Genomic DNA, 12082 nt, shown 5'->3' on the forward strand with positions numbered 1-12082 from the left:
CAAATGGGGACCAGATGCTGCCCTGTCAAAACCAAGCCAGCTACCCAACAAGTGTCCTCTCTGATTGTGAGATTTTGGGGAAGGAATTTTATTTTATTTTTTTTAATATTTTTTATTTGTTTATTTATTTATATTTATACAAGCACTGGGTACAGTCATAAGTGCGGGAGGGTGAGAGAATTCACCAGAGCCAGAGCGGGGAGCAGAGCAGGCAGAAGGACCGAAGTACACTGCTGAGGGGAGCAGCGGGCGCCAGGAGAGGTCTGTGCGCCATGTGGGACCCTCCTCCGGTGGCTGGGGAGCAGCCAGGGATCGAACCAGCGCTGCAGAGGCTGCGGGCAGCTTCGCAACCCAGCACTCAACCGCTGCGCCACCGGGGAGGCCCTGGGGAAGGAATTTTAAATCATTTTGGGTGGCCACTATCTATTTCTTTATCAAAATGCTTTACTGAGATATAACTCAAACAACATAAATTCATCCATGTTAGGTGGACAATTCATTGAATTTTAGCATATTCACAGAATTGCAGTGACCACATTCTAATTTTAGAATCATTTATTTTCAAAATTGACAATAAAGAACTCTGTTGTGCATCCTTGGCTAGATTGGAAACACACCTGTTCTATAGGGTGGTAGGTGTCTGATCACGATTTTGGTAGGTTTCTGATCACGATTTCCTCTCTCCTTGAAGGCCTAGGAAAAGCAAGAGCTGTCTTTGCACAGCAGGTGTGGGTTCTTAGAGACAGCTCTCACGTGGGGACAAGGGAGCAGCTGGTTACTTCCTGCCGTCTGGCTCCACATGACCACGTTCTGAAAAAGGGGAAGGATTGGAGACTGCTGAGAGCCTTTAAACTTTTTCAGTGACAGCAGAGGCCAGTCTTTTACCTTAGGCTTTCCTTTCATATCTAAAAGTGAAATCCTTTGCTATTTTAGACGGGCCTCTAGAGGGCAGACAATTCCCTAGACAGAGCAGGGACCCCAAGCAACCCAGTGGTTGCACCAGGAGGAACTCCTCGCTGGGATTTTCTGTTCATGGATCCCGGCCAGCTTTGCCATAGCTTGTCTCAGTCTTTGACATCATCTTGGGAGTGATTTGTATGCTTTCTGGAAAGAACTTTCTTAAATCCCCCCCACCCCCGACAACCCTCTTCACACTCATGTTTATAATGTCCTAAATGAAGCATTAATCTTTCCTGAGAGTTTTAATCTTTTTATTTCATATACCTTACTCTTTTTAATCTTTTTTTAATTGTGGTGAAATGATACAACATAAACTTTACCATTTTAATCATTTTAAGTGCACATTTCAGTGACATTACGTATATTCAATGTTTTGCAACCATCACTACCATCTATCACAACAACTTCATGCTATGAAATCGAAACTCTGTACCCATTCAAAAATAATTCCTCATTCCATGCCCCTCTTGACCATTACTCTACTTTCTGTCTCTATGAAATTGATTCATCCAGTTGTCTCACATAAGTGAAATCATAAAATATTTGTACTTTGTGACTAGCTTATATCACATACCATAATGTCTTCAAGGTCCATCCATATTGTAGCATGTGTCAGAATTTCCTTACTTTTAAGGCAGAATAATATTCCATTATTCTGTATGTGTAGACCCCCATTTTGTATATCCATTTGTCCATTGATGGACACTTGCTTGTTTCCACCCCTTGGCTACTGGGAATACTGCTGCTTTAAATTCTCTTGGATCTTCATAGTCTTTTATATTCACTGGGAGAATAAGGAAACTGTTGTGTGGGGGGTTGTCCAACATTTTCACATTATGGCTGATAGTTTGGCTTGCTGGGGGTAACCCTAGAGAGGTTTGGAGCTCAGACTAGTGGAGGTGACTGGTTCACGGTCCTGTTGCCCCATGCTCTACAACAGGGGCTGAGTTGGGCTCACATTATATACTGAATTCATTGGTTATGGAGTTCTTTGTGACCAACAGCTAGATGCTCAAGATCTGACCCCCAAGCATTGCCTGGTTTATAGATGCTCTAGGTGTGGGTGACAGAACAAAGTGTCAAAGTGGCTCTTTATCTTCTCTCTGCTCACATCCCATCTCAGAGACCCTGGCTCTTTGTAGCAACAGAATGAGAGACGTTGGACTTCCAGGCTGCTGTGACCAGGGGTTATGAACAGTGATGTAGACACTGAAGCTGGGGAGATCAAATGTTCTAGAGAGCTAGTATAAGGTTAGCACAACCAAGACAGAAGTCAGATGTGGGACTTGAGCTGGAAGATCCTATCCATGTAGTAACCTGGGCTGCCACTTTGAGGCAGTTATGAGAAACTAGTGTAAGCTGAGGTAAGGAACCAGTAAGAACAAGAAAGGGAAACAATACCCAGAGCTGAGCAAAGGACAGACACCTGGGGGATAGGGGAGAGTCCAGGATGATTGTTTGCATTTCTGTTTTGTGAAAGTCAACTCTATAGCTGCAATAAGAATTTTCTTTCCTCCAGGGGGCTGGATGGGTTTACCTGTCTTGAAGTTGCAGGAAGGTGGGGCTTTCTGGAAGTAAAGTATAAGGTGGGAAGGAGAAGACGGAGATCTCTATGAACCCAGAACTAGTGTGGTGGGAAAGTAAAGTGTCACCAAGACAGCACTGAATGATTCTTTTTGAAATAGTTTATTAATCTGTTTGGCCAAACAGGTAATGGAAACTGAGAATAATAATTTGCTAAAAAGTTCAGGTCATGAATGCCCCTTTCCCCTATGAAACAAAAGACTCCATGGTTACAGAGTGCACCATTGGGTTATGACAACATTTCAAAATAATGTTTCCATTTCATATGTAACAATGTAAACTTCAAAAATAGTAAACTCTAACCCCCTTCCCCCTCTTTACAGATCTATCACAGATAGAATTTTCTGGCAGACCTAAATTGTGTAAGTAAACAGCCTGGTGCTTTAAAAGTTTCATAAAAAGTTTTACAGATTCAGTAAATAATGTTCAGTCTTGGTCATGAAGTAAAAGCAACCAGCAGTTCACCTTCTGCATAGTCTACCTCATATGCGTGCTGCACACTGCCAGCCGTGTTCTGTTACGCTGGTCATCACTTTGTCGTTTTTGTTCATACACACACACACATATATAATTTTATTTTTTTCTAAAGATTTCTACATCTAAATTATAAGACGGCGCCAGTGACTTATAATGTCACCTCGCTTCACATAAGTAAAGACAAAAATTCTGTAGAAGGCACTGTAATTTCTCTTGCATGATCTTACAGAGACATACGTAAGAGCAAGCCATTTGGGGCTTGGACTTAATCTTCCCCCCTCTGTTACCTGGCTCAGGCCTGTCCCCCAATTGCCACCCCCAGATTTGTCATAGCAGATGGTTTTAGATGTCCATTATTCTTTTCAGTTTCACCTCTTCACATCCCATCCATCCATCCATCCACCCATCCATCCATCCACCCACCCACCCAAATTAACTTACAGTTATCTTTTGGTTCAGTGAAATTCCTTAAAATTAAGAGTACAGCTCTGGTATAAAACAAAATATGACCTACCATAGCTGAAAAATAATCACAGTGTGCAATGTAATTTTCAGTTGCTAAGATTCAAAACATTTGCCCTGCTTTGTCAAGAATGTCTGTCATCCAAAACAATCTATGCAAGGATAATTTTAACCTGCTTTACATTCATTTAAAAAGAGCTGAGAGATTCTTCTTTTCTCTTTCCTCTTGAATTGGTACCCTTAAGTGAAAGGTCTGATGTGAAAAAAGTGCAAGCAAATTGGACATGCCAATAAATACCATATAACTTACCGCAGATTACCTACTGTACAGGTATGTACACCTTATCAAACTGAGGTTCCCCTGTCAGGAATAGACCTCCAAATCTTTAACATGAGCATTCACCGCAGAGTTCTAGAGAGCGGACATCAGCGGGCAAAGGAAGGGCGAGCTCTTCTGTTCTTGTTCTGAGGTCCTGAACCCAGATCCGCACCACCCTCAGCTGCCTCCTCCTTCTTCCTTACTTTGAGGCGGGTGAGCAGCTTAATCAGCCAGACGTCCCATTCCTCAGGAAGGAGGAGGAGGAGGAAGCCCAAGCCGATGATGATAATGGCAATGACTCGGACTCCGTTGAAGACAATCTTACTGGTGTAGTGATCCACCACTGCACAGGACAGAGAGCTTGGGTTACTAAGGGGCAAGTCATGCCCTGGGCAAAGGGCAAAAGGTGTGCATCCTTCTTAGGAGCAAAGCTGTGAGCATCCCTTTCTGTCTGGCAGGAGCCTGGCTTCCCTCAACCACAGGATCCCCCTCAGTTTTGTTTTGTTCCAGATAGGCAGAGATTGTCTTGAGTAAATCACCCTGAATTTTATAAAATCTCTCTGGTATGAGGCCTTGCAATTGCATTCACTTTCTTTGATTTGCATGAAAGATAAAACATGAGGGGCAGTTTTATATACACACATATATGTATATATCCATCTATATACATACCACACATGTGTGTATACATGTACACACACACACACACACACATATATATATATACATCCCTCCCATATAAAATCTCCAACTGCCCTTCATCTATGTCTACACACACACACACACACACACACACACACACACACACACACAGAGTTTAATTGTGGCTACCTCTGGGTAGCAGAAGCATGAAAATATTACTTTCTTCATATATTTTGTAGAGTCTGCATTTTCCACAATGATATAATTTATTTTTATGATTTAAAAACATTGTTTCCTAGTACATGCATACCTCATTTTATTGCATTTCAGACACTGCAATTTTTGCAAATTGAAGGTTCATGGCATCCCTGCATGAAACAAGTCAATTGGTGCCATTTTCCCAATAGCCTGTCTCACTTCATGTCTCACTGTTATATTGAATTAAGGCCCATATATAGTTTTTTTAGATAAGCTTTGGTTCATTTAATATGCTACAGTATAGAATAAAATTAACTTTTCTATGTACTGGGAAACCAAAAAATTCCTGTGACTTTGTTGCAGAGTTCTGGAATTGAGCCTGCTCTGTCTTTGAGCTGTATCTTGTATAGCTTTTGAACACCAAGCTTGAGCTGCTTTTTAGAAAAATAATAAATAGAAATTTGTTGTTATGCTGCAGGGCATTCCTAGTGCAAGGCTCTAAAATCTCATCATCTCTGACAGTGAAAGGCCCATGGGGTAAACGACTCACAGCAGGTGAGGGAAAACAAGGAGAAGCAGGGTTCATGTTAGTTAACAAAAATCAGAGTAAAAGATCCAAAGTCTTGTGGATGCTTTGTTTTCTCTTCTCCTTGACTGTCTCTTTTCTTAACTAAACTGACCACAGCAGATTTGGAGCCTGCTTCTATAGAAGAGAGAACCGGATTGCTTATCTTTTCTGAAACAGGATGTGCTGACTTGGGTGTGTGCAGCTTTGGAACACTGACTTGCTGGACATCTATGCCCCTCTCCCTGAAATGGGGTTGTCCTGCTGCCCAGCCTGTGGCTTGGCTCTGTCATTCTTTCCTCCTGTCTCCCCCCCTTCCTGCACCCCTACTTTCACCTCATCTAGAGGGCTGACAGAGAAGGAGTAAGAGGGGTAAAATTCAGACCTGAAAAATAGTTTGTTAGTTGTCCTTTTGGGAAGTAAAGTGCCTCATTTATCCCACTATAATTCAGAAATACTTTGATTTTTTAATATTGGCAGAACATGTTATTCAACAGATGGGGTTAGTCAATTAGCAAGTCACATGAGGAGAGAGAGAGACAGAGGCAGAGAGACTAAAATTCCAGCAATAGTTCCCCTGTGACACATCAGATAACACCAGGCTCTTATTTCTCCAAGAATTGAATGAGATTCCTTTGGCACATTATTCAACCTCTTATGTTGCAGTAAGTAATAAGAAATGATTTCGATTAGTTTCCCAAACACCTGGTTAGGGGATATGGTCAATGTAAATTTCCATATAATAGACACTGGAAATATGCTGTCTGACAATAAGAATGTTGTGTTACTGTAAAAACATAATAAGACAGAGGCAGAGTAGGTTTATAGGTTATTTTCTAGAACTCTGTGGGGTCTGAAGACAGAGAGGCTAGACCCTTTTTTACCAGCTCTCCAGGAGCTCAGAAGCTTTCTGCACTGTGAAGTGCTGTCTCAGAGATTATTTTATTTGGTTCTCATATCAACCATGGTAAAGACAGTTGGCACCACCTTCACTTTTAGGGGAGACAAACCAAAGCCCAGAGAGGTGATGAATCAGGTCCAACTGTGCTCCAGGTGGGCAGATGTGGTGCTGGGATGAGACACCAAATCATGGCAAAGGATTTAAGTTGTTGAGTGCCCTGTGCCTTTGCTTCCAGGAGCATTAACACCATACTGAATGGATGGATAAGGTTTGCCATTCCCTGGGAGACTGGTCCTCTAATAGCCTGGAAAGGGAAGGGCTTGGGAGAGGGCTTTGGGGGGAGGTTTAAGGGAGTGATTGCTATGCAAAGCAGTGATTCACAAACCCTCCTCTGGCTGAGAACAGGTTTTACTAGAAGGGCAGGGATGGGATAGGGTGACTGGGAGGGAGGAATCCAAAATGCATACTAGAATGAGCCAGGAAAAGGAAGGTGAGGGGCAGGCAACAAGCTCTGAAAGAGCTGTCAACTGAATGTGCAGGGGAGTTCTCATTGGGAAACAGAAGGCTCTCTCTTCTGGGAGGTGGAGAATGAGGTTTTGCTCAGGCTATGATGTAAATGTGTTTACAGCATGAAACAGTGTAGCTCACCCCTATAAAGAGACTATAAACCTTAAATTTTTCCCCTGCGATATATTTTTCTACATTTATTACTAACCTTAATGATATTCATCTCTGATTTCACACCAGTTACAAATGGGATGGTTTTAGATTTTCTATATCTTGGTGTGGTAAGTGAAAAATAAACCCATCATGGTGAAAATATTGCATATATAACAAACATTTTACCCAAGTGCTTTCTTTCTAGACAGAAGGTCAAACATGCATTCTGTACCAGGCATAGCAAGAATATACATGTCTGTACATGCATGCATGTTTGTGTTTACAAGCAGAAAGCCATAGAGGTTTACCTGCATTCACAGGTACACTGAGGACGATTCCAAGAGACATCAGAGTAGGATATGTAACAGCAATTCCAAAATTTAATACAATATTGAATGCTGAAAGAGTGGGGAAAAAGGGTGTTATTCATGACCTTTATGTCCTCCCTGGTCTGTCTGACCCCAGCTTCTCCATTTAACCTGAAGTCACACAAGTTACCTCTACTCTTTGCTGTAAGTGAGCTTAGGGTTCCTGCAAGGGTTCTAGGCCTTGGCAATTAGAGACAGACATCTTGATTACTTTTCCTTTTCCTGAGCAATGAAGAAGGAAAAGAAATTTGGAAAATGTAACTAATGAGAAGAAAAGAGGCCTGGGGCCATAATCTTCATCCTCCTACATTGCTTTTCTGAATTGTTGGCAGTGATTCTGGGATGACTGTATGAACAGGAGTGTTAGGAAATGTGATTTTCCGACAGAAACTGGGTGAGGTGCCTCCTAGGCTGACTAGGAGCTTGTGTGACTAGGGCCAGTCTGATACCAAGTAATGGTGATGATAACAACATTAATAATGATAACTGATAATATTTATTGACACATGTAAGGCAGTGTTTTAAGGACACCACCTGTGTTAATTTACCAACCATTTATGAACCATATCAGAAATATGCTATTATTATTGCTAGTTGTAGTTGGTAACACATAGTTCACTATACAGAGAGCGATGTCCATGGCTACTACTGCTTGGCCTTTGGTTCTGGGATTAGAATCCAGTGTCGTTACAAAAACTTTACTTTGCTTAATACAACAACCTTGAACAGTAATGGGAATTTAAGGATAACAATAGACTTTTTATCTTTCAGGGCACTGGGTTTTCAAAGATTCCCTTTGAGCCACAGGAATCCTGGTCTTTGGCTATTGCTTTCTGGGACTTCTGACGGGTGATCATCACTTACTCAATAAAAGGACTGAAAATCCACAAAGGTTTCCCCATGGAATGTCATCGAAAGAACTCCAATATTCCACTTTGGTAAAGTAGAGGATGACAGGAATACAGGTGATGAAAAGGATGTTAAACACACCCAAAATGGACAAAAACAAGGCGGCCTCTCCAAACTTAGCACTGCCCAGGAGGAGCTTGAACAGAACCTGTCAAGAAAGCAGAGGGGAGGCATGAAGGCTCGTGAGGGATTCCAACAAGCCAGAAGGGACCAAGTGCACATCATCAAGCAGAGGCTGGACCACCAGACTGACAGCCACGTGACAGGTCAGTTCTATCTTACTAGGCCTGTGGTTACTGGATTTTGACCTATGCTCACCATACCTGTTCACATCTCCATTGCATCACCATGCGGTGACTCTCTAGCTGCAAAAAGGTTCTTAAGAGTTTTCACACTATGTTTGATTTGTCTATGTTGTTTATTTGGTCCCCCCTCCTCCAGATGCCTGAAGCTAGGATGTGGTATCCTGAATCTTAGAAATATCTGCCAACATTACCATTCCTTTCAGGGATCCCTTGCGTTGATCTCTGATTTTGTACCACATAGTTGGCCCCCATGCAAAAAGGTTTGGGCTGTAGAAATATTTCCTATTAACCAAAGGTAGAGGGATTATCATATTCATAGTTCATCTCTGCTCCATCCCACCACCTCTATTCTAGAAATGTTGTGGGTTTCGGCACAGTGCACCCAGCTTTCGTTTCTTGCACCTGTCCTTGTCTGTAGGTATTTCAGGCATGTGAAAGACCTGCAAGATAGTGTGACTGGTGCAGCTGGCACACTGAATTGACAGAGGCAGCAGGCGCCCATAGATAGTGGACTGTCAACAGCTGCGGTCCAATTTGAATCTCTGCATTTTTGTCCCTCCTTTTTCCTTTTCAACCATTCCACCACCCTTTCAGGTATTTCTGGACATATGTAGAGGACACATGGAAAGGGAAATGAATTGCTTTCAGCCTTCCATCTACTAACAGCTCTGGATAAAGATCAGGTGGTCGAAGGGATGGAAAAGGAAATCCCAATCAGAAAATTTGTGTTAATGTGGCTTGTGTTTCTATATGCTCTTTGCTTCCCATTAGCACACAGCTAACCGAATATACCAGGGTGTGGATTTTTGATATATTTTGTATTTGGATAGTGGCTTTGAAATCTCAAAATGGTGCTCACCCATGTGGTGAGATGTGTTTCAGAGAAAGAAAACAATGTGTGTGTGTTTCTCTGTGGGCAGTTGGACAGTGAGCTGATGTAGTAGATACATATTTCACTGTCTAAAACCATAAAATGTGCTGCTCAGCAGCTGGAAAAAATGTCTTCTCTTAGCACTTTCTATAGTACTTAATTTTCTCTCTGAACCGTGTAAGGGTCAATAAGTCTCAAAGCTAAAATCTTATTTCTCATTGGATCTTCCAGGTCACTTTTCCAGCTTGGATATCAGAAAATATTTACATTCTCTATTGTGGACCTAAAGATAAGTAGAGCAAAAAGGAGAGCAGGTAAGGGGAGAGAGCAGGCAGGAGGCATGATGCAATAGGGGAGCAGACAGAGCAAAGGGTTAGAGTATAGGGGTAAAGACTTGTTTTATTTAGACCTGCAGTTGGGACATGCTTTCTAATGGTTCCCAACATTTTGTCAAAAATATTTAAAAAGTTCCATATTATAGTAGTTGTGCTTTTGTTTATTCAGTCTATGGGCAATGCATATGGATTCGTGTTGAGTACTGGTGGCTGCAAAAACCATCTGGTAAAAGATTTAAATGGCAAAGTTATACCAGATATTCAAATGTAGCTGACTAAACACTGAGCCATTCTTCTCCAAGCCCTGCCAAACAGTCACAAACCTGACTCCATCTATCCTTTGTTTCTCCCATTTTTATCTTAAATGATGCAGATGCATGGCCTTTGATGGAAAGGTCTAAAAAGTGAAGGGTGGTTGCTTGTCTTAGCATTGCCAGTCTCAGTTTGTGTAGTGCACATTGAAAATAATATTTGTCTTAAACCACAGGCACCAACAAAAGTAATGGGCCAGTCACGCTACTATAAATGGAAGCTCAGAGAGCTTGCTCCCCATGTGCCTACCTTGTAAAGGGCAGACATGGATGCAGAGCCCACCACCAGTGCTATTCCGATGACTGAGTGGCTGTGGAAGCCATCCGCATAGGTCATCATCACGATCCCAGCAATGGCGAGGATGGCGGCCACGATCTGGATTGAAGGAAGAAAATGGTGGTCAGGATAGTGGCGGGGAATTGGATGGGCCACCTAAGTGCTAATGAGGTAGAAGTGATCTTGAGAGTTCAACAATGTGAGCAGAGAGGTGTCTACTATTTGTTTTCCAAAGGAAGACTGAAAAGGAAACGTTGCTCCCTTGTCTAAATTTTTGTTGGTGCTTACAAGGGGATTCCTGGCAAAGCTTAACACAAGGGAATAACCTGAAATCGTGGCCAGGAAGGGAGTCATGCCATGATTCCTGGATACTCCCAAGGATGGGTTATTTAGTCAAAACAATGACTGATAGAAAATACCTGAACAGTACCTAGAAATTCTCTCTTAGCTCTTTCTCAGCATTCTGAAAGTACCTCATGTGATCTTGCTTCTATGTATTTTGTATCTCAACAGAGAGGTGCAGTAAGGACTGCAGATCTTGGTCCCATGTTACATCCCAGCAGTTGGGACAGAATGTGTGTCACTTCTGACAGAGTCTGTGTCAACAGCCATTCAGGGTCATAGTGTCCTAGCTCCTTTTCTTTTCTTGGCTGTTGCAGGTCCCCACCATGCCCCCCTTGATCCAGTTATTGTCCAGGTGCAATGGAAGCTCCAGGGCGAGGTATGGAGTCTACAGTGCAAAGTAAAATTTTCAAGAGTATGCAGGAGATAAAGAACTCAGGATAACAATTCCCAAAAGACAACTAAATTAGTACAGAGAATAAGTACAAGTTATAATCTGAGGTGGTCATGGAGTTACAATAATGTCTCTGGGTAGGAATGGGGGAGGGGATGAGGTAGGTAGAATGTGGGAAGTCAGGACATATGGGTGCTATACATGTTTCAATGGCTGGCTTTCCATAAAATTTTACCCCTTTTTATGGATCATTCCAAATCAACCTTGGCTATCAATAACAATATCAAGTGGCTAATATTTTCTGAGCTGTCATGGGCTAAGTGTTTCCTATGTGTTTTCTCATTTATTGCTCAAAATAGGTAGATATCATTCATTTCATTTTAACAGACATGAAAACATAGGCTCAGAGAAGGTAAGAAACTTTCCCAAAGTCACAGAGCTGGTGTGTGGCAGAATAGGGACACATTTTTCAGGTCTCTAGGATTGCAAAGCTAGTGTTGTATATATATGCAGGAAAGTATGACTCATATAAGCATTGCCAACTCTAAGATTTGAATTGAGATTTCCTTCATGGTTTAAATGCAAAATTTTAGGTTAGTGAAAGGTAATGTGGTTGAGTTCACACAGTTTGAGTTACATGCTTCTAGTGAATTCTTCATGCAATATTTTCTTATAACAATAGATCGCCTGTAACACAGAGGCTCTTGAGAGAGCAGGCGAACACCATTGACTGGAAAAGAGCCAGGCCTTCATCTATTTACTTGTTTTTTCTGGTTTAGTAATTCACTTTCAGTCTGCTGCATCATTCTGCATCACATTTTGCATATACTTTATATTCAAATACTCCATGTACTCTGCACAAAAGTTCATTAAGAGAAGAAACAGAGATAGCAGGACAATAAGTGAATTATTTTTCCTCCAAGAGGACAAGAAAAGCAAGCAGGGGAAAGGGCTGGTTTCTGCTCCAGAAGACTCACATAATGCAAAGATGCTGCTTGGAACAGTTCAACCTGGCAAGGCATTAGGCCAACAGAAAAATAACTAGAAAAATAAGGGAGGGAGAAAAAGAAGGAGGGAGAGAGGAAGGGGAAGAGTAGTTCAAGTTCAGGTGATTTGGGGCATCTCTGAAGGTGCTTGGCTTTTTTCAAACTTAGGGCTGAATTTTGGGGAAGAAAAGCAGAACAAAGGATTATTTTGTCCTG

At 41.9% G+C, this 12082-nt stretch overlaps 1 protein-coding gene and 1 long non-coding RNA gene across 5 annotated transcripts in view; one reads left to right on the forward strand and one right to left on the reverse strand.

Moving 5' to 3' along the window:
- Nucleotides 1–12082, forward strand: part of LOC119244595 (uncharacterized) — a 56429-nt gene that overhangs the window by 41165 nt on the left and 3182 nt on the right. Inside the window, exons 4-6 of one of the 3 annotated variants that reach the window (XR_008551773.1) lie at nucleotides 7908–8311; nucleotides 9453–9535; nucleotides 10804–11191. This is a non-coding gene — a long non-coding RNA (uncharacterized LOC119244595). Of the gene's footprint in view, nucleotides 1–7907; nucleotides 8312–9452; nucleotides 9536–10043; nucleotides 10515–10803; nucleotides 11192–12082 lie in introns of those variants that run through there. The other 2 variants (XR_005125086.1, XR_008551774.1) reach the window with 2 other exon arrangements.
- Nucleotides 2640–12082, reverse strand: part of SLC35F3 (solute carrier family 35 member F3) — a 341959-nt gene continuing 332516 nt past the window's right edge. For both annotated transcript variants that reach the window (XM_054694987.1, XM_037510404.1), the window contains 4 exons: nucleotides 10118–10243; nucleotides 8001–8193; nucleotides 7077–7166; nucleotides 2640–4145 (listed from right to left, as the gene is read on the reverse strand). In XM_054694987.1, coding sequence (XP_054550962.1) covers nucleotides 3910–4145; nucleotides 7077–7166; nucleotides 8001–8193; nucleotides 10118–10243 — 645 coding nt within the window. In that variant the 3' untranslated portion in view covers nucleotides 2640–3909. The remainder of the gene's footprint in view (nucleotides 4146–7076; nucleotides 7167–8000; nucleotides 8194–10117; nucleotides 10244–12082) is intronic.

This window comes from Talpa occidentalis, unplaced genomic scaffold (assembly GCF_014898055.3).
Source record: "Talpa occidentalis isolate TD23 unplaced genomic scaffold, MPIMG_talOcc4v2.1 talOcc4.14, whole genome shotgun sequence".
Lineage (NCBI taxonomy): Eukaryota > Metazoa > Chordata > Mammalia > Eulipotyphla > Talpidae > Talpa > Talpa occidentalis.